The sequence below is a fragment of the Xenopus laevis genome, chromosome 5L (genome assembly GCF_017654675.1).
Source record: "Xenopus laevis strain J_2021 chromosome 5L, Xenopus_laevis_v10.1, whole genome shotgun sequence".
NCBI lineage: Eukaryota > Metazoa > Chordata > Amphibia > Anura > Pipidae > Xenopus > Xenopus laevis.
Genome location: NC_054379.1, coordinates 109,025,787 through 109,048,046, shown reverse-complemented (window position 1 = coordinate 109,048,046; position 22,260 = coordinate 109,025,787). Strand labels below are relative to the sequence as shown.

The following is a 22,260-nucleotide window of genomic DNA, read 5'->3' as shown; positions in this document are numbered from 1 at the left end:
TAAAGGGGTTTCTTTATTTCTTTGCCTAGATGAATGTGAGCTGCAATGCTTGCTGTTCATTATCATTGTTCCGATATCATTTTCAACAAGCTGTCAACAACAATGTTTTAGCACAAATGAGTACATGGTAATAAGCAGTGGTTGTACAAATGCTTTTAACTCAGTGACCCATTGCACTAGGAGCACTAATAAAGCACTATGTGCATAGTACCAGACCACACTGGAAGGGTGCCATAGACAAAGCTGCCCTGAATCTTGACCCTTCCCTCCCTGCAATGCATGGATGAGCAAAAAATGCAAGGAAGGGAGGTGAGCTTTCTCTCATCCAGGACCTGGACAAGGTTTAAACAGAGTTATATGCCTAGCACCCCCATGTCTGGACTGACAGTTGGGAATTCTGGCAGCTGTAAGATGCCATATACATAGTCAATATTTAGTGGACCTGTTTTGGGACTATTTTGAATCTCAGCCCACCATTGCACCCTAAGCATGTGCCACTTTTGCCTTACCTTGTTTCTGGCCCTGGATGAGCAAGCTAGGCTCCATTCTAGGGGCTGCCTCGTGGAACTTTCCTCCACCTCACTGAATGCAGCATTACCAAACACATGCAACACTGAATTCAGAGTGAGGAACAACTCTTTTCAACCTACAGGGCAAGGTGCAAATAAGAAGGCACTTCAGGAGGCCTTATCTGTGATTTCCTACCTTCTACCATTCACTATAACCAGTAATTCTCTGAGACCTCATTTGGACATAGTTTATATACTGTAACAAATCCCAATCAATAGATGCAGGAGCGCAAAGCTAATCAACACCATGGTGGCTATTTATCAGAAAAATATTTCATTATTTTCTAAAATCAAATTGGTATGGGTTATTTCCCCTTATTTATCAATACATTTTCCCCAAATATTTTCTGTGTTGGAAAAAACGCAAAAAATAGCAAAAAAATTCAAACCGTACGATTTTTTTTTCGGATTTTTGTCCAAAAACCATGAAACCCAGCATAGCACAGATCAGGATATCTTCTGGACTTCTCCCATTGACTCATATACAACCTTGGCAGGTCTAAGGATCTTCAGATTCTGACTTTTCCCATCCTTGGGGTATAATGAATCGCAAAAAAATTCAAGTTTTTTTTCCACTAAAAATTCAGATTTATAGTAAAAGAAACTCAAACTTTTCAAGTTTTTGGCATTCGGACTTTAATAAATAACCCCCCTAGACTTTTAGAGTACAGGATGTCTAAGAAACAGGCATACATTAGACTTGATACACTTCTGTAAATTTTTGTCAATAAATTAATAAACAGCCATGTAATTTCGGGCCTACCCATTTATTATAGTGACCCTGCTATTTGCACTAACCATTTTACAAGAAATGTAAGGATTTAGATGTAGCTATCCTTACATGAGAATGCTTAGGGGCAGATCTATCAAAGGTCGAGGTGAATTTTTGAATTATAGAAAATCGAATTTCGAGCTATTTTTGTGTACCTCAACTAGGGAATAGTCTAAATTCGATTTGAATTTGAAAAAAATTAGAAAATTCGAATATCAAAATTTATCATGTACTGTCTTTTCAAAAATTTGACTTCGACCATTCACCATCTAAAACCTGCTGAATTGCTGTTTAAGCCTGTGGGGGACCTCCTAGAACCTATTTGGAGTCAATTGGTGGTCTTTGAAAAATCTAAGTTTTTTTTGGGAATAACTGTGATTCGAATTCGATCAAATGCACTATTACTTTGATTGGTGCGATTCAAATTCGGCTGAATATGGACCTATTCGATCAAAAACTGACCTATTCGGCCAAAAAAACCTTTGACTTAATTTCAGTTGGTATTTTTGAATTCGAATTTCGAAGTTTTCCAAATTTGGAATTCGACCCTTGATAAATATGCCCCTTAGTGTGGTATATTTTATTAAAATCAAAAATTGAGCCATTCTAAAGGATTTCTAACACTTGGAATGTTTCAAAATAACTTTTTTTGCTGTAAGGAATTCCATTTTTGCACCTTGCATCTTGCTCCACTTGTTAAATCAGACATTTGTGTGCGGATACTTATTCAATTGGTTAACAATGCACATACATGGTTGACATACCTGGGCAGAGAATGCTCCAATAAATTTACTAAAATCTGGGACCACCACCGGGCAAGACCCCACCTAAGCCTACTTAGCACAATAAAAACCAGTAGAATCACCACATGGTAACCCAACCATTATTTGACCTCCTTCTCCCCTTACTACCTCTTCTCACCACTGTACAACTGTTTTCTTACTCATTTATATTTTACCTTATCTTATTGTTGTATTGCTTTATTAAAATGCAAGTACAAGTTACAAGACAGTAGCCAGTGCAAAGATTGCAAAGAAACTTATGGATGTACCATATTTGAAGCAGAATTACTATATATACAATCTGATGTCTCATCTTATATCCTATCCTACTGTGGCAATTACATGTCCTGTAACCTGCTTATCAATTTTCAGGTCTCCAAGTCCTATTTTGATTAGATGAGGTACCAGTATAATCCCTGAATTTATTTGCTGGTTCACTGGGACAATACTCTCGAGTAGTGGCTTTAGTAAGCAGGGAGAAATAACAAGAGTCTTGGTCACTTTCCCCCTTAGGACATAACTAGGTTTCTGCCTCCAGGTTACTGACATTTTATAGAACTTCCAATGTCCCTTAAACTGTGAGGCAGGGATTAAAAGCAATCATAGCTCAGAAGGAACCCTGTTTCTCCTCTCACTGTTGATGACTCCTTATCAAGATAGTTGACTGGAAGCAACACAGGATCTCACTACCTGCTGCAATGTTGCTGGTTCCCCAATCTGTTCTTGGCTCTGTGGGCAAAACCCAAACTGTCAGCCTGACACTTGGCAGAAGAATTGCTTCTTGTAAACTGAAACCTGTAGTGGATGGTGCAGAGGAATCCAGCAGTTTTGATGATACAACACATTAAAAGTGCTGCAATAATATAATTGTTTACATTTTGGCTTAAAAAAAGAAACATTCATATTAATTAAGTAAACCATGTTTATATTGTATTTATACAGTAGCTACTACACCATAAACTGGCTTTGTTATGTGCAGTTGTGTTAATAGAGTGCAAAAAATCTTCAAGGGGGCCCGGTGCACTCCGATACCCATCCAGACCCTAAGCAGACCCTCTGCTTCCTCTATAGTTACACCACTGGTTATGTGCTCTATTGTTATGTACAGTTTTACTTGCTTTTTGGCTTTACACTATAAAAACCATTCTCTCAGACCATTCTGCCATCTAGTTTAGCCTTTGCTAAATTTACTCATTTAATGGTCTCAGCTCACATTTCCACATACATTTCTGATGCTTCATTATATCATCAGTTGATCCCATCAATAACAGCCACCAGCAAAAAGCAATTAGAACAAAAGACATTTAAATTAATAAATATACTTTATTTTTAGAAAGTAAAAGGTCAGATGAAAAAGTGCAATTCTTGTACTGACATTCTTAAAAGAAAACTATTGTCAGATACATCTCTTAGCTTGCATTTAATAACCTTGTCTGTTTTCCTTCACAAATACATTATATTGAGGTATATTCATTTTACTGTAAACAATAAGAGATCCATGTTTCTTCTAGACAGAGAGTGTACATTGCAAGTTTTTGGAGGCAGCCAAACATGTGTGCCACTTTTCTTTCTTTTTTTCAGATATGTTTAGATATTGTTGACTCCCTTTTAATGATATCCTGTTCTGCATGAAGACATTGCTTATGGATACAAAACCAAGAGGTTCATTCATCTTTTTGTGCAAAGGTTTTGTCATTATAACATTGCAATAAAATATATTCCTATAAGATATATAATAAGACTTTTCAAGAATATAGTGCCTTTTTAAACACAAGTATGTTTTGCTGCCTGAGCATTTTTTATTTTTTTAAGTACCTTGGTTTCGCTTGTCTTGCAATGACACATTCGATTATGAAATGCATCATTTCTTAAATTAAGTATTAAATATGACCTAATATTCTTTATAGAAGCAAAATATCAAAATAATTTTACATGTATTATAAAAAATAAATATTATTGGTTCACGTTTATTATTCTCTGGCAAGCTGAGGATCCTTTTGCAATGTTGGCCTCTGAATTTTTATCTAGAAAGACAGTGAAAAAAACATTACATTTATTCAAGGAACTTCTCATTCATAGTTAAAGAAATGTTTAGGCTAAATATTACTGGGTTGTTTAAACAGCTTAAACAATTAGTAGACTGGTAAGCCATTTTCACTCAGGGGTTATATATATATATATATATATATATATGTAGTCCCACAGTACCAGCACTCCGATCTTTAAACAGGTTCGTGGTGCACGATCAAATACAGGATATATAGAACAAGAAGGATCAGCACTCACTGTATTGATGTGAAGAAAAGTTTTGCGTTTATTGATTTACAACATAATCCTATATATATATATATATCTCAAAAATTAAACAAAAACAAGTGACATCAATCACTAAGCACCAAATACTGTTGATCCCTAAGCACCATTTATGAGGATATAATTTACAGAGTATTTATGGCTCTTATGTATAATAAGAATATTAAAGATCCTGAGTAGTTCCATGACCACATAAAAGGCAAAAGGCTTTAAAAAATGCATGCCTTATTAAAAGGGACCTGTCATCCTAAGAAATAATTCCAAATTCTTTTTTATCATGTTAGTTGAGCAAAATAAAACAAACTTACACTACATTTATTATTTAAATGTTTTTCCTTCAGTCTTGAAATTAAACAATCACAGCCAGCAGGCAGGAGCCTTTTTGTGGACACTGTTATTAAGAAAAGTTGTGTATCACCCCAAAATCTTTTGTATGCACCAAAATGGGGGGCCTAATGCCCATACACATTGCCCTACACAATTATAGAGTGTGAGGAGGAAGGGGGAATGTGGGGAGAGCAGTGAAATTTAGGAAGTGCTGAATTGAAAGTGAAAGTAATTGACTGCCCCACCTCTATGCCTCAGGTATAAAGGAGGGGGCAGCTAATATTTGATTGACAGCTCAGATATTTAATTGCCTTTAATGCTTTAAAAAACAATTTGGGCTCCATGTTTAATTTGCAAATAACTTTTGTTATACAGCTTTTTATGTGTAGGTGACAGGTCCACTTTAAATAAGATGAATATAGTTTAGTATAGTTTGAAATGAATTCAGTAGCATATAATTTTAAAGCTACTTTCCATTTATATATAAATGACCTAATTGTATGCAAAGTTAGTAGAAAAAAAAAACCTTCTAATACAATACCTGGGTTGTGATAGGGACTTTATCCAAGCAAGGAGACCAGCATTTCAGCTCTGGTTGACCAGATAGTCTTGTTTCTTTAAGATCAGTGAATGCTGCATAATTAAAAATGCACATTACAAAATAATCATATGTTAAGAGGCTCATTTTTTTTAAAAGACTAATTATAATGGTATTAGAGCTTTGAAACCACAATTAAACTCTAATTTCTCTAAAATCCCAAATGTCATGAAAGTTATTAATATATAAGAATATAAAAAGTACAGAAAAAAGTGCAGGAGAAAAATTTAGTTTTTCATAGTGTTTGCACTTAATGAAGCTTGAATTTAAGGGTTTTAGAGAAATAAAAGAAAACATGAATTAGAGAAAATTAATTTAGAGAAAAATATGATTCGTGGAAAAAAAGGAAACATGAGTTTTAGTAAATAGACCCCCAAGTCTTTGAATTTTTTGTGAAAAATTATCATTATGATCTTTGCAATAACATGCTCAGTAGAACAGTTCTACAAATGTAATGTCCCAACTGTTACATTGCTGTGTGAAGATGTTGGAAGTTATTTGTAATACAAGGTACCTAATTTGCATACAAGTCACATTCTGTTTAAGTTCTAAACTCAAGCACAGAAAGTATAAGTTTTCTTTAAAGGTACTCCAACATCTCACATCAAACATGGACCACTTTGTAAAAAGAGAATTTGATACTTACAGCTAACTTGCTTTGATCCCCAGTAAAAGCTCACATCATTGCTGAAAAGAAAGATAGTGGTTTGGAATTATATGTAGAATTTAAATCATGTCCATGATATATCCCACACCCATGGGTCTTAGTATTAAGAAGTTGTGCATTTTTCAAAATGTGACACATGAGATTGAACTTGTGCCTTGGATATCATGTAATGTAAGGTCAATTTTCTTGTAAAGATTTTAATATTTTCATTAACAGAAGGATATCGACCCGTGCTCTGGGTCAATAAAACATATAATTACCTGCATTCAGAACGTTTCTTCTTACGGTAGCAATAAACAATTAGGATTATAACAGCCATGACAACACATAAAAACGCTAGTGATCCAAACAGGATACCAAAGAAGGCACTGAGGTTCATGGCTAGATTTTCACAATGGGTGCCGTATGTAGAGTAAATGGAGAAAGTGCCACATCTAGGAAAAACACAAAATGAAGTCAAAAGGGCAAAGAAACAGCATAATATACTAGAGCAGTGCTATCCAACTTGTAGGCCGCAGGCCCCCCTTGTGTGGCCCAGACATAAAGTCTGCCTGTTGTGATTGCTTACATTGTAAACTTTAAAAGGTATCAGTACTGAGATTAATTGGCCCCTGCATTGTTTACAGCTCAGATCTAGATTGTAAAATCCTGCATTGTTCATACCTGTAATCCCCCCTGCATTGTTCACACCTGTAACACCTCTATTGGTCACACCCCTAAAGCCCTTTGCTGTTCACAAATGTAAAGCCCTGTTCTTTTCACACCTCAGACTCCCAGTGCCACATTGTTAACCTGTTCACACATCAGGAGCACAGAACATACTTTGCCTGTTCTGTGCTACTCTGGCCTGTCCTACTTTGCCTGTGTGTACCATACTATACCTAAAGATGCTCCCCTTGTGTGCCATATTTTGCCTGTTCTTTACTCTCTGTGTGTGCCATACTCTGCCAGCCCTATGCTTCCTGTATGAGCCATACTCTGCCTGCCCTATGCTCCATGTGTATGCCCTACTCTGCCTGCCCTATGCTCCTTGTGGGATGTAAGCCTCATGGGGGTTTGTTCTGGGGTTTTGATAGCTTTTGGAAATACATGTTAGGGGGCACTAAGGTGTTCAATCATGTGCTGTGGGTGCTGTGTTATCCACAGGGGAGGATGAGGCAAATGGATTTAATTATGTGTTTTAATATGACTTAAAGTTTTCACATATGAGTGATGGATGGATGACATCCCTGCAGTGAGCACCAACCATTTGGTTTTTTGGTGTGCTACCTCCATTAATGTAGATGTGGTCTTAAACATTCTTGTGATTACATGAGGGTGGTTTAAAGTGGGTGTGGTTTAAAATCAGAAAGTGGCTTCCATTATTGGCCCTCCAACATGTAGGCTAGAAAAAATTCCAGCCCTCTGTACCACAGAAGTTGGACAGCACTGTACTAGAAGTTCTTTATAAAATCAAGTATTTACCTGCACATTGGCCCATTCCCTTGGTGTTCACACACTCCACCATTCTGACAGTAATTTTGTTTACAGGGGGATACACAGATAAATCCAGTAGTTGAATACTCCAAGATATATCCTGCAAATCCAGTAATGTTGCAAAGAAAGTATTTCTCCAACTCCTCAACAGACACTGGCAAAAAACATAATAAGAAGATACAGCATTAAAACTTTCTTAGGCAGCATAGGTTAAACGAATGGTGTGATTAAGAGCATTGGGGAACAGAGGAAACTATTTAATATCATGAGCATCAAATATTTATGTTTTATTATGTGAGGTATTAGTACCTATGGAGTTTTTAATCTCCATGTTTTCAGATCATATTTTTCCATGTATGGGGATCCACAGTGCTTCCCAATTAGTGAACTAAAACCATGGCCACCAGGGCTGGATGTAGGGATCTGCTTTAGGTGCTTTAATCAGCTCTCTTAGCCTCAAAATTGTATTTTAACGTCATCATGCTCTGAGTTGCACACTGCTGTTTCTAATAAAGTTTTGAGGTGCAGACAGTGTAGGGGAGTTGGGCATAATTTACAAGATTTGCTTGGGGTAGCAGAATAGCTAGGCTTTGAACTGCTTACTGCTACTGCATAATGTTGTCATCGGTGTGATATCTTAAAGATAATACATACTAGGATGTGTGCTTACAAATGATCACTAAATCAAATTGCAAATGAAAACCAAGACTTACATTTTGTGATACTTGTAATGTTTTCACTGTAGAGTTGCTCAAAATAGGTAATACTAATTTGTCTTTTTCTCCTGGCAGCAAGGTGCTTATTGAATTCATTGACAATACTCCCAACCAGATTTTCATTTAGGAAAGTGATAATTGTTCTGTTGTTGATGTATTTGAACTCGGATGTGATAAGTGACTGAGCTTTTCCATCTTTGTTGCTATGAGGACATGTAAATATAACAAAGGAAATTTAAATCATTTAATTGAAAACATTTAAAGCATTCACAACCTCATGCACTGATGACAAATTTCCCAATATAATAGGTTCTTTCTAACATCACTTCTTTGTCAGTAAGTTTTCTTGAATTTTAGTTTTGTTGAATAACAGGTTAATAGGAAGAGGTTTATAGTTTGTATTCATTCATGTTTATTGTGATTGTTGTTTTATCCAGATAATCCAAATCTTTGGCAAATCTTTGATGATTAGAACTAAAATATAACTAGTCCAGGTTATGCCTACAACAAGCAAGAGAAGCCTTGGAACAGCAAGAATACTCACCTAATTGAAACTCTGCTGATATTATCAAAAGCCATCAATTCTTTTAAATATAGGAATGCCTAAAAAATAAATAATCTGATTAACAACATTCATTTATGGTGTCATTACAATACTTTGTAGAAACATAGGTTAAAGGTGGTATTTTAATACTGCATTTCAGGCTTTTAAAGTTTTTATTGCTCTGTGTCTTATTCTGTTTAACTGCTACGTACAGTATTTCATGTTGCATACTTAAAGCACACTAAAGCCAGGCAAAACATTTGTGTACTGGTGTACATGTCATAAACATGCCTTTGCAAACTATTCTACATAAATGGTCTCTGTACTAAATGTCCTTACCTAATTGACATCTTTTAAGTTGGCTTTTGCTGTCTTTTTAAACATGTCAACCAAATGGAATGGTTTATGTATATAAATGAATTTGGACAAAAAAATGTAAAGGATATTTTTCTCTTGCACATATAAGGGCAGTTAAAATTTTACGAGAATCACCTAATTAAATTTTCCTATAGACTTTAATTAGTTTTCAAGTGATAAACAGTGAGATACGTTTTTTATCATCAAAGTAAATCTCGCCCAAGTATTAAATAGAGACAAAGCAACTGTTAGCAGTTCATATAGCAATGTAACCTGGTAATGCCATGGGGTCTAATATAAAAACAATAGCACTTGTGGGGAAATTTTTTTTTCCATATATCAGAACAAACACTTAACATTATTTTGTGGGCTATACAAACTAGTGCATATGCACAAGATATACCAGTGCTTTTACTAAATGAATTTAGAATCAAAATACATCCCACTGTTGGGGGCATCTGCTGCAAACAACACAATATATAATAGTTCTGCAATAAGAGGTAATATAAGTAGAGTATGTAAAGTTGGATTCAATTAAAGAATGGGCTATGCAGTCGGGTCATAACTATATTCCAATTTTTCAGGATAATAGGAAAGAACAAAATACTTCTTAGTCCATATTGCAGTTATGAAACTGTTATCTTCATTTTGGCTTAACACATTATATTTTACATTTTTAAAGATTAAGGGGCACATTTATCATAATGTGAAACAGAGCTTACCACTTGCCAGACAGCAATTTCTCAGTTCTCTGTTCGTTTATAGGGACATTACATATAGGTGAATTATGATAGGTGAATTCTCACTTTAACCTGATAAATATAAACCTAAAAATTCTATACTGATCAATAGGGAACAAAAAAAAAGTTGTCCTTCTAATATCAAGTCCATATTAGTAAATCCTTCTGTTGAGGCATTACCGTGTAATTTACATCCTGTTGAAGGCGAGTATATTTCTCTGAGGGTACAGCAAGCCCGGAACCATCTTCTCCCTTAATCCAAAGGTTAATTTCAACTGTTCTCTTAAATATGTCTGGGTGAAATAAACAAGATTTCAAGTAAACAACATTTTTTCTGACAATTACTCAGAGTGAGCTGTGGTTCAGATTTATCCATTTTTGAATTTGATCCCCTCCCAAGCAACTTATGTTCCATGGCCACATTTTTTCTCAAAAAATTTGTGGTTATGTTTTGTGTTAAAAACAAAAAGTTACATCCAATGGGAAATCACATTGTTCCATTTATTTTCAATGAGGTGAAACATATTGACTGTTTTAATCAACTGGCAAAAAAAAAAACAACTAAAATAAACTTGCTTCAAATCGAGGCTATTCTCATTGATTTCTATAGAAAATAGATTCACATTTATTTTGTTAAATGGTAACACTGATTGTGGCATTATTTTTTTATGTATTGCTACTGCTCATATGTTCAAAAGTACAAAATACAATTCATCTTCAAAAGATTCATCTAGGTGCCAGACTTTATCCAAACCCTAATGTGCATAACTAGGTCTGAAAAATATAATAAAAGTGCATTATCAAAATAAATAAGTACATTGTCTGAACAAAATTGGCTGCTTTTAATACTTGATTCATCTAGGGACATAATAATCAAAGGTTGTTGGCCTCTCTCCATTTTACTTCTCAAACTCTGCTACTTGAAGCCTCTACTTGCCCACAAAGCTAAAATCAGAGTTTTTTAACTGCCATATTTTTACTGGTAAACCTTTTTAATCTGAAAACTACTCTTTACCTCACTTTGCTGCAAGGAAAGGTTTATGATCGAACATACCTCTGGAAGGTTCTGGTGCAAAATTGTTTCCAGCCAAAACACATCTTGCATCTGTAAACATCGGAGGGCACATGCAGGATGGGGTGCAAGTGTTTACATCAATGCTGCAGGTCCCACCATTGCTGCAGAATCCTGAGGGACAGGACATCATCATGCAGGTAGAAGATAACAGAGTTGTTTGCAGATCCCCTAAAATAAGAGAGACACACCTGTCAAAACCATCTCCCTACTTTTATAATTGATCAAATCTATAATTACACAGTAATCCAATCACAGATTAAAAATACAGAAGAACAAAGAAAAAAAACTGGGCACATTTCTGTAATTGCAATAAGACATATTAACCATGTTTAATAGAACTATATGGTTTTATGGCAATTACTATGGGCTAAATGCAGGGTAGTATTTACAGAGGGTGCTGTAAATACAGCAAGGAACATAGAGGTATATTTATCAAAATGTGAAGTTAAAAATGGCCACAGTCCTCTAAGAGTTTGAATGTAAGGAGTAAGAATATATGAATTAAATTTAAAACTGAGGGTTACACGCCTGTTATGCAGTGATATCCAGCCTGAAGCACTTTTGTTGTTGTATATACAGCAAATCAATAGGAAAATAAAATAAAAGGAATATTGTAGGATAGGTAATTGAATTTAAAATATAAATACATAATAATTCAGTGACTGAAAGAAAAATGAATTAACTCACCTATAATAGCAACTGTCGAGGAATTTGCTGAAGTCACCTTTGAACTTTGACTGTTTTTGGGAGTACTCCGAGCATCTGTCTTTGGATGTTCAGTCTGAGAAGATGTTTTAACGGTGGTTGTTACCACAGTACTTGTACTAGAGGTGAAGTTTCCCTTTACTGTGTTTGTCATTGCGGATATGTTGTTTGTATTACTGTATGCAGCCAGAGTACTTGTGTGCATTGTGGAAGTCTTCTCTGAAGTAGATGCTTTTGTATTTGTCTTCATATCTAATGTTGTAATTATTATTGAAGGTGACGAACTTGATGTTGTATATGAATTGGACGACGGCTCTACAACTGGTAGGGTCTGTGCTGTTGTGGCAGTTGTTCCAGTAGTTGCCATGGGCACAATGGTTGAAGGGATAATATCTGTAGAAAAGTATATGTAGGATTTATTGTTGTACACTTGATATTTAATGTACGCTTTCCCTCCAATATTACCATTATTATTAAGTATTTAAAAGCACCAGCATATTCTACAGTGCTTTACAATAGATGGCTGTGAAATAGAACATGCAAATTTAATACAAAAATTCAACCAACATCTAATACATCCAACAACATCTAATGAAGGGACACAAAGGGACCAATTTATCATGCTGTGTAAAAAGTGGAGTAAAGTATTACCGGTGATGTTGCCCAGAGCAGCCAATAAGCAATTTGATTTCAACAGTTAGAAAACAATAGCAAACAACATCAACAGTAATCTTTCACTCCACTTAATAGATCCCTTTGTGTGTTGATGACCAAGATCAGAAATCATCAAAGTGGCAATGAGCATTGCATTTAACTGGTGGTAGTAGCATGTAGCATTTACTGAAAGAATGTTATATTAAATAAGAGTAAGCTTCTCTAAAGAAATGTGTTTAAAAAGGTTATTTAAACGTAGAAAGACTGTGAAAAAATCTGATGGTATGTTGGAAGAAATGCCTTGTCTGTTGCTTCACACTTGCAGCCCAAAAAAGATTATTCGACAAATGGATTAAACCACGTCCTGTTTCTAAAAGGAGGTGCATTGGAAATACAATGCATAAGTTAAGGTGTATATTCTAAGAGAGGTGTTTATATTTTTGGGAGTCAGTGGATGAGGTATCGCCTGGCACAATGGGTCTAACCCATTATTGGGACTTTAATTCTCCCAAAGCAAAATGAACCATATTTCACAAAGAAGAAAGGCAACATTCCTCCCATTAATGTTTTTTGGAATTCTATAGAACCAGCAAACCTACTGGATTTGTGCAACGTGGAAGAACAACAATATCAAGGACTGCCATATACTAGCCTATCTGTGGCTTGGCTACACATGGACTATCTGTGGGACACCCCAGGTACATCATGCCAGCAAGTGATGTTAGCTTAATGGCTTATAATGGCACCAACAGCTTGCTGATTAAAATGACTTGAAAACCATAGTCCAAGCTCTCTTGCCTGGTCAACATACCATGTAATGGTTTATGGGTCAAAAGGCCTGTCACTAAACTCCGAATGCAATAATCACGAAAAATTTGTTTTGTTTTTTTTTTTTATAAAATCTGACTAAAATCACAATTTTTTTGGGAATTTATGAAACCCCGAGGATGGAAAAGTCTGAATCTGAAAATCCCGCATCTCAGACCTGTCGAGGTTGCATATTAGTCAATGGGATAACTCCCAGTGATTTTTTGATGTGAGCTGGATTTTGGGCAATACCCCGAAGTGATAATCGGATGAAAAGGTCCAATAATTTTGTGAATTTTCCCGCAAAGCAAATTTTCAGGAAAACAAATAAGCGTAAAAAAACTCGAGCGGATTTGATCAGAGTTTGTAGCAGAAAATATTGAGATAAATTTGGACTTTGATAAATAACCCCCCAGGCGTTCTTGTTAACATTTTATTTTTATTTATATATTAAAAATTGCAATATCTGAGTTAATAAACCTGAGAATGAATTAATGCTAACACTTTTAAACAAAGTAAATGACAACCCATCTCAGATTTCTATTTAATAAGAAACGGCAGCCCCCTAGCCTTGAACAATACCTAATGATGATTTACTAAATTTGGAGGGAGGGTCTTCTTGAACTTTATATATTTATATATTTAGCCAGAAATGATTAATATACTTCCCCTCGCAAATACTGATGAGTCTGTTTCTGTCCTGCTTCGCCAAAAAATTTACAAAACTGCGAAATTTCGTGAAACACATTGAAGTCAATGGACATTTTTATGCACAAAACAATTTTTCTTGCTCCAAATGCATTAAAGTCAATGGGTATTTTTTTCTTATGGTGACTTTTTTCTCCAAATGCATTAAAGTTAATGGGTATTTTTTCTTATGGTGACTTCTATGTCTTAATGCATTAAAGTCAATGGGTATTTTTTCTTATGGTGACTTTTTTCTCCAAATGCATTAAAGTCAATGTGCGTTTTCTCTTATGGGGACTTTTTTTGTCCTAATGCATTAAAGTCAATGGGCGTTTTTTCTTATGGCAACTTTTTTCTCAAAATGCATTAAAGTCAATGGGCGGTTTTTCTTATGGGGTTTTTTTTGTGTGGCAAATTTCGTCACAGTTTCATGAAAAATTCTCACATGGCAAAATTTGGAATCCATGACTGGCAAATAAATTCGCTCATACTGAAAAGCCTAGCAACAAAAGAAACAATATTGGCCACATATATTTCTTACCTGTACAGTTGGGTCCAGTAAATCCGAACAGGCATTCACAGTGATAAGATCCATTTGTGTTAAAGCAAGCAGATGTGTTTGAGCAGATGTTCAATGAAGAATTCATACATTCATTGATATCTGTAAAAGATCAATAGTGAGTTTATGGTCAGTAATTATATTTATAAGGAACATATTCATTATTCATAACCTGCTATACTGATATTTAATTAGAAGAGAATGGACTTTTTTGAAGGTTTAGAATGAAGGGTGCTCCACTAGGTTGTGGCAAGGCCACAGACAAAGTTTGAGCTTTCTAGTTGGGAATCTGATAAAGTTAAGTAAAGAGAGCCGAAGGTCCAAAGCAGAGGGTAGATTGCATGAAGGAGTGTATTTTGAGATCGAAGCTGAAATATTGGTTGTTAAGGGCCTCAAATGTGAGTGCTAGTAATCTGTATTTTATTTGAGAGGAAATTGGGAACCAGTAAAGGGATTAGTGTAGGGGAGATAGTTAAATGAATCTAACATCATGAAACAACAACATGGCATTTATTTCAAAGACAAAGGGTGTGAAGTTATAATTATGAATGAGTAACATGGTGGGATATGACAAGCCAAATATTTATCAATTTAAACATATGTGATAATATATAAAAATTATTTTTATTTTTCATTTTAAGTAGGTCTACATCCAAGTAGAAATGAGATAGGGGCAAGACTAAGTTTCTCTGTCTCCCCAATGATGTTAAACCATGTCATTATACTAAGCTGGCATAATTGTGTCATGCTATAAATCACCACCACCATGTTTATAAATAGTATTTAGCTACAAAATCTTTGTCTGATGTTCTGAAAGAGCAACAAACACATTAGAAGTTATCTTTATATTTTATAAAATAGAGCAGGTTGATTTTCTAATAAGCTACACATCTATAAAGGTGCTCACCAATATTGAGAACTGAGAAAATAACCAAGAAATATACCAACCTGTACATAAAAGATATGGATCTCCACTATAGCCAGCTTTACATGAACAGGAATAGACTCCTGGTTTGTTTGTGCAGAGCGCATTTTCACCACATGGATTTATATGACTGATGCATTCGTCAATGTCTTAAGATAAGAAGCAGTTTCAAAATTAGAAATTCCACATGCTTAAAGACACAACAATTGTTAGCCCAGCTCTAATAACGCCTATCAAACACTTTCCTTAATTCCTTTCAATGTCCTTAATTCCAGCAGATCAGTAAAGGGTACCCTTGATGGCTGGTTGCTTTAGTTTACAAACTAGAAGAAACTGGAGCAAACTCTAGACCTGTAACTACATTTCCCTCATAAATAAGCTTGTAAAAGCTGATCGTATCGTGTTGAGGTACTATTCAAGGGCAAAAATATGAATAATAAGAACATTTTATAAGGTGAAAAGAACTGCAAAATGGCATGGGATGATATACAGCTTACACATATAAGTAATTAATAAAGGTATAAATCTAGATACATGTCACTTCAGGAACTGACTAGATTCTAGTTTGAATGAGGATCAAATGGGAATTTTTTTTTATAAATCCAGTTTTTCTTTATTGTTCAAACTGACCCTCTATACCCCTTACCTTCACACTGAGATGCATTCTGTGAGTTAATTTTGAAACCTTCATTACAAGAGCAATTGTATCCTATGAATGTGTTTATGCATATCTGCTCGCAGTCTGATGTGTTTTCAAAACACTCATCAAAATCTGTTAGGGAAAATTAAGTATAATCGTTTAAATAGAATCAGAGAACGATCATTATTATGAATATGTAATTTCCTAAGTTTGGTAAATACTTACCAAAACATTTTATGCCATCTCCAATCAAGCCTTTGGGACAAGGTGAACAATTATAGCCTTGCAGAGGAGCAGGATTATCAACACAAGATGATGTATTATAGCAGCTGTTCTCTATACAAGCGTTAAAATTTTCAGTGCAGAATTCCCCTGTCCACGCATCTGAGCAGCCACAGGTTGCTATCTGAGATATGAACAGCAATATTGCAAAAGTTAAGCTAAACTCATGGGATGGAGACATGTGTTGCTCAATATCATCATCATCATCATAATTCTACATATGCATGTCTTCTAGATCCAAAGCAGGAAGCTTTGTTTTAGGGGAGCTTCAGTCAAGGAAACCATGTTGTAGCCATTTGTTCCCCATGGTAATAAATACTTTAACTAGGGATGAGCACATTTTTCTGTGGGATTTTTCCATTTTACAAATTTCTCAGCATAGCAAAATTTGGTTTCACTCATCACTAGCAGTAATTGTCTTACTATCTAATTCAAGCTGTTGGTATTGGTGCACATTCCAAAATATATATCCCTTGTTATTGTTGATCCATGAACTTTGCTGTTCAAGTATAGCCCAGGTCCCTCTCAGTTTGCATTATTATTTACATAGCAGAACATGCACATCTGCTGGGTGTGTTGCATTTTTGTGCTGAAATCCATCCAGTGTGTGCACTGACTTGGAGGATGCTCTGCCTTTCAGTGCTTTTGCAACACAGGGTGGATCGGAGTTTTCTCCACCAGTGTTTTTATGAGTGCACCACAACCAGATTGTGAAAGTGATTCCTTGAAGAAGTGCTAAATTAGAATAGAGCATGGTTGCATCCAACTCATTGGTAAAAAATGAGTAGGTGGATGCCTATGTAAAGTAAACTTTACATTACATTGCTGTGCAAATACTAATGCAAATCTGCCAGTGTGTAATGCTGAAGGCAGACATACATTTATGCCATAAACTTACACATAAATATTTATAGAGAATATATTGAAAGGTAAGGGGTGCACAATCATTAGATTCAGTGAATTTTTAAAGGAAGAGAAAATATAAAAAGTGTGCTGACATCAGTGAATATTTATTCATTTTGTTGAAAATGCGCTTTATGCATTGTTTATATTTTTACATGTATATGTTTTGTTATCTTGCCATCTAGTAACCAGTCATTTATTGCAAGGTGCTTTGTAACTTCCACTCATTTTAGGAGTTGCTTACCATAAACTTGGAGTTGTTCCTCTGACTTTTCAAGATGGGGTTATCATAGTTACAAGTTCCATTATTGCTACAGTTACATAGGATCATCGTTAATTCTAGTTCTGCTATAGCATCTGAATTGTTGGCTCTGAGCATAGCAAATATGGGACTTGAAGACATAGGGTGCCAAATCAGGGTTCCATTTTCTGTGACAAAAGAAAGACATCCAATAATACGTGTGTTTGTTTTAAAACTTGAAAATTACATTTGCAACAGTTCTTTTTGTACCCCTTTTGTGTTATGTTTATTATACTTACATTTTTTCATATATCTCATAATATTATATATATGTTTGAAATATATATATATATATATATATATTTTAAAACATAAACCAAATGATATTTACAGCAAAAGTATTATTTATATGCATACCTGTTATTTTTAGGTCGGGAGATGTTGATTCCAAGGTCAAAGGTGTAGAAGCATTGTAGTAGACCCAGGTCTCTCCATTTAATGACGCCATTATTATGGATGATCCACTGATATTGGGGGGCATATTTTCTAAATAAAACAATGCAGGTAGTATACTTTAAACATAATATGAAAAATATATTCAAAGTAATAAATCTGCTCTCTACATAGTCAAGAGCATATTTCCATTAAGCTGATTCAATACGACTGATTTTTAAGATTTAAAATATGAATGTTCCATAGTCAAACTCTCAAACCTAGAGGGCTACGGCACATGGGATATTTGGTTTACCCTTTCTTATTTTGGGGAAGAGAATTGACCCACAGCATGTCCCATTCAATATTGCTGATGGAATAGTATGAAGCTGAAAGTCCATTTATTTGAGCATTTTAGGAGCCATATAGGACCTTTATAATCAAAAAGCTGAAACATTATTCAGTGCTAGTAAAGCTCACAGCCACCAGATTTTATTTTACCTAAATGGCAAAAGGGGCCCGTGCCTAGAGCCCACCAGGACAGAGGGGCCACCAGCAGGTGTTTTATCCATTTTAGCATTTGACAGAAGCATCCTGCAGAAATGGCAGACCCTTAATTTTAACCATTTGAATCTGCAGTATTGTTCATTTATTTGACTGTTTTCATTTGGCATGCCCATATTTTTTCATTTATCTGCTTTAATGGCAATGGCACACCTGGGCATCATGATTACTTTCTTCTTCTCTACTTAATTATATTGAGGGTCACATGCTTGAGGTATGTATTACAAATGACTTGAAGAAGTAGAGGCCAGCCAATGAAATCTTTGGCCTACTGGTAAATTAAACCTAGTCTGTTTTTCATTTAATTTAGAATAGACAGGAGATGGTGAACATAGTAAATGCAGTATGCAGTAAAACATAAAGTAAAATTGGATGTTCGAAATTCTAGACTTTATTGTCAAAGGATGATCCTTAAGTTTTCTTACCCATTGCAATTCTTTGCTCTGTAAACATGATATTATTTGTCCTTGTAGATGATCCCAAGTCCAAGTTTCCAGTAATTAATGCATCAAACAAGCAATCTGTGTTCCCTTTACAGGTTATGTTTGCCTTATTAATAGTTTCTGTATCAGTGGTCGAGAGCAGTTCATCAAAAAACACTGGCACAAAACTGTTATTGTATGTGTACCAAGATTCCCCCACACTTGTGTTATAGGTAAAGATAGTATTTCCAGGTGTATTTTTCCCTAAAAAAGAAAAATTATTAATTCATTAATACCTAATTGCTAGTATTCAAATAATTGACTGGTGGAAAGATCTACTGAAACCCGTACCCAGGTATAATGCTAATATTTGCTATAGGAGCAGAGTTGATTCTAAAGCCATCATTTAGTAGACCGTTGATAAACCAAAGGCTAAGCTGACCTCAAATAAAAAAGTTACACTACTGGCAATTATAATTTAATTCATAGTCTATGATTTCATACTGAATTTTCAAATATAATAATTCCTGGTGGAAATGTTATAGGACTTCTTGAAATGTTAACTGTCTTTTTTTGGCTTTCAAATAGCAATTCTTTTTATTTGCAGTTATAGATATACTTATAGATAAAGGTAAAATAAAAAGCTCTTCGGGCCATGCAATTTTTAGAATTAGCAAGCTATTTTTCATTTCTGTATCAGGAAGGAAGGAAGTAATAGATACTGAGAGAAGGTATAGCCCCCTTACAAGTCATGCCAAAGGTGAATATCTTTGAGTCCTTTATCTTTGTGCTTGTATTGTATGGTAAAGTCTGGCCATCTGCAGATACAAGGTCATCACTTGGATCCCCATTGTACAACCCTATGGTAGGGGAACAAGAAACATAATTTTTAAGAACCATAACAATACTTTCAGATTTTGTCTATGATACTTGTCATTCCACAGGAAGCATATATTATATAAATAACTATTAAATGGTTTATTCAGAAAATAGCAAATGTGTTTTTTAATAAACTATTCAGACTTTCACAAAATGGTCCTATATGGATTAACATATATTACAACTATCTGGCAGATTAGTGCTTCCTACTAGCGATAAGGGAATTTATTCGCCAATCGTGGTTTTGCGGCGAAATTCCGAATTTCACCATGGGCGAATTCTTTCACACAACTGCGGTGAAGTTTTCCCATGGAAACATTTGCTGCGAAAAAACGCCCATAAGAAAAAATGCCCTTTGACTTTAAGGCATTTGAAGAAAAAAGTCACCATAAGAAAAAACGCCCATTGACTTTAATGGATTAGGACAAAAAAAGTCACCATAAGAAAAAACGCCCATTGACTTTAATGCATTAGGACAAAAAAAGTCACCATAAGAAAAAAACGCCCATTGACTAACATTAGGGCAAAAAAGGCGCAATAAGAAAAAATGCCCTTTGACTTTAAGGCATTTGGAGTGAGAAAAATTGTCTCAAGTGTAAAAATTTGTTGTGTGTAAAAACGCCAGTTGACTTCAATGCGTTTAGTGAATTTTTTGATTTTTTTTTTCTCAGTTGTGACAGATTCGCTCATTACTGCTTCTTACTTACCTAGGAGACCTTCAGTCCTGTTGAGATATCTGGGTTGCAGAGTCACAACAAAAGCTAATACTCCAAACTCAGCATAAACTGTGACAGAATTTCCACCATAAAAATGTGCAGTTATTTGTTTTTCTTTCTTTTCCAAAATTAGTTTGTCAATAGAGGTGATGTTTTCTGAAAGGAAAAAAAAAATGATTAAATCAAATGAATTTATTAATTTACTCTTTCCATTTTCAAAATATTTTTCTGATGGGCATTCCGCTCTTTAAACTGTTTAACCAAATAGTTTACATTTAATTTAGAGAGATATTCTCTAAAATAGTATAGGGGACTTCGCAAAAAATAATGTTTTATCCTGTTTACTATAGACAATAGTTCCAACTTCTCACAGAGAAAAGCCATAAATGGGATTTAATAAAAGAAAAATCCTACCAAATGTAGGGAAGGGTTATTTCCCCTTTCCCTAAATGCATAACCCTGTGACTTTAAATCTGGCACAACCAAAAACATGGCCTCTGCGTGTACTGCAGTGTTACAGTTTTCAGCCACAGCCTGGCCAATCAGCAATAAGGATTTGCTTCTGGCCTTGTGACCTCTCTGAAGTGAGGCAGATCTTTTCCAGGAAGAAGAAGAAGAAGAAGACATGTACTGAGATCATCCTGCAATCTCTCCTTACTGTATCTCTTGTGGGTGTTCCTGCTGATTTGTTTGAGTAATAAACTAGGGATTTCACCTATAGAACATGTACCCATATGGGGAATCCCATAGTCAGAGTGCAGGGAGTTACTTAACCCTTTCCATTCAGCCATTTTAGTGAATGGGACATGTGCAGCTGCCTGAGCTATTGCTAGAGTAGTAATCCCTGTAGGATAGATAGGACTTCAGCCCTGTAGTGAGTTGTCAGTGTGTACACTGGATCTGGATTGTGGATTTGCCATCAGCCTCTGTGACACATGCAGTGGATCTCCTCAGGAATTTAGTAAGCCTTCTCCAAAACCAGCATTTCAAGCTCAGCATGGATTAAAGCTGCCAGACTGCTTCCCTGCATGTGCTCTGCCTAACAGGAGTTTTTTCTCTTTCACTACACTGGGAGTTGGTGAGACCTTCATTTTACATACCCCGGGGTGCATCAGTCTGGTATTGCAGTACATAACTCTGCTCATACTACTTTGGTATATCTAGGGATGCCACCTATCCAGATTTGACCCGGACAGCTTGGTATTTTGAAGGGCTGCCCAGGCCAAAACTTCCTGGGTGGTTTTCCAAATAAGGAAAACCGGGCAGGATTCCCCATGATTGACATGGTGATCAGCCAATCTGCGATTGCCGTATCATAGCCCTGCCCCCTTGACATCATGGCCCACCCCTCCATGGCACAGGCCACCCCAATACATCATGACCCCATCATCACAGCGTCACTGCCCTGTCCCCTGCCCCGGTCTCCATTGAAGGAAAAGGTGGCAACCCTAAGTATATCCCCGCAGACCCATAATGTGCACACTCACCATTCTTAAAGTCACAGTGGTCATTTTCATGCAAGGGGTGATAGTTATTGTATTATCTAACATTTATCGTGTTATAGTTATTTCACTGTTCTTATTGCATTAGCTATATATTTCATTTCTAACATTACAACTTACTGAATGGCTACCTATTGTGTGGTTTATTGTCTGCTACATTGGGTACAATAATCATTGCTTTTGCAGTTCCCAGGGAGTTGTATGCCCACCAATATCTGGTTTTAGCCCTGGATGGAGGCACTTAACTTATCCGAACCCCACAAATCTCCCACTTAGCAGAGGCTTGGGATCTTCACTGTTAGTGTCACAGTATGGCCCTGAATATTCCTGCCAAGAAAGGGTTATGGCACTTAACACTCCAAATTGCCAAAACAGGGCTAATTGCTTTCCTCATTTCTACTGAGTA

General features: G+C 35.6%; 1 protein-coding gene across 1 annotated transcript in view; it reads right to left on the bottom strand.

The window, feature by feature from the left end:
• Window positions 1-3,448: 3,448 nt before the first annotated feature.
• Window positions 3,449-22,260, bottom strand: part of LOC108716195 (mucin-4) — a 38,139-nt gene continuing 19,327 nt past the window's right edge. Inside the window, exons 17-35 of the mRNA XM_018262321.2 lie at window positions 20,344-20,508; window positions 19,504-19,617; window positions 18,761-19,021; window positions 17,757-17,885; window positions 17,343-17,527; window positions 16,139-16,319; window positions 15,920-16,045; window positions 15,297-15,422; window positions 14,331-14,450; window positions 11,624-12,034; window positions 10,916-11,104; window positions 10,042-10,154; window positions 8,765-8,823; window positions 8,218-8,423; window positions 7,493-7,658; window positions 6,289-6,462; window positions 6,008-6,048; window positions 5,305-5,396; window positions 3,449-4,147 (exon numbers count right to left, since the gene is read on the bottom strand). Of these exons, the coding sequence (XP_018117810.2) occupies window positions 4,094-4,147; window positions 5,305-5,396; window positions 6,008-6,048; window positions 6,289-6,462; window positions 7,493-7,658; window positions 8,218-8,423; window positions 8,765-8,823; window positions 10,042-10,154; window positions 10,916-11,104; window positions 11,624-12,034; window positions 14,331-14,450; window positions 15,297-15,422; window positions 15,920-16,045; window positions 16,139-16,319; window positions 17,343-17,527; window positions 17,757-17,885; window positions 18,761-19,021; window positions 19,504-19,617; window positions 20,344-20,508 (2,912 nt within the window). The 3' untranslated portion in view covers window positions 3,449-4,093. The remainder of the gene's footprint in view (window positions 4,148-5,304; window positions 5,397-6,007; window positions 6,049-6,288; window positions 6,463-7,492; window positions 7,659-8,217; window positions 8,424-8,764; window positions 8,824-10,041; window positions 10,155-10,915; window positions 11,105-11,623; window positions 12,035-14,330; window positions 14,451-15,296; window positions 15,423-15,919; window positions 16,046-16,138; window positions 16,320-17,342; window positions 17,528-17,756; window positions 17,886-18,760; window positions 19,022-19,503; window positions 19,618-20,343; window positions 20,509-22,260) is intronic.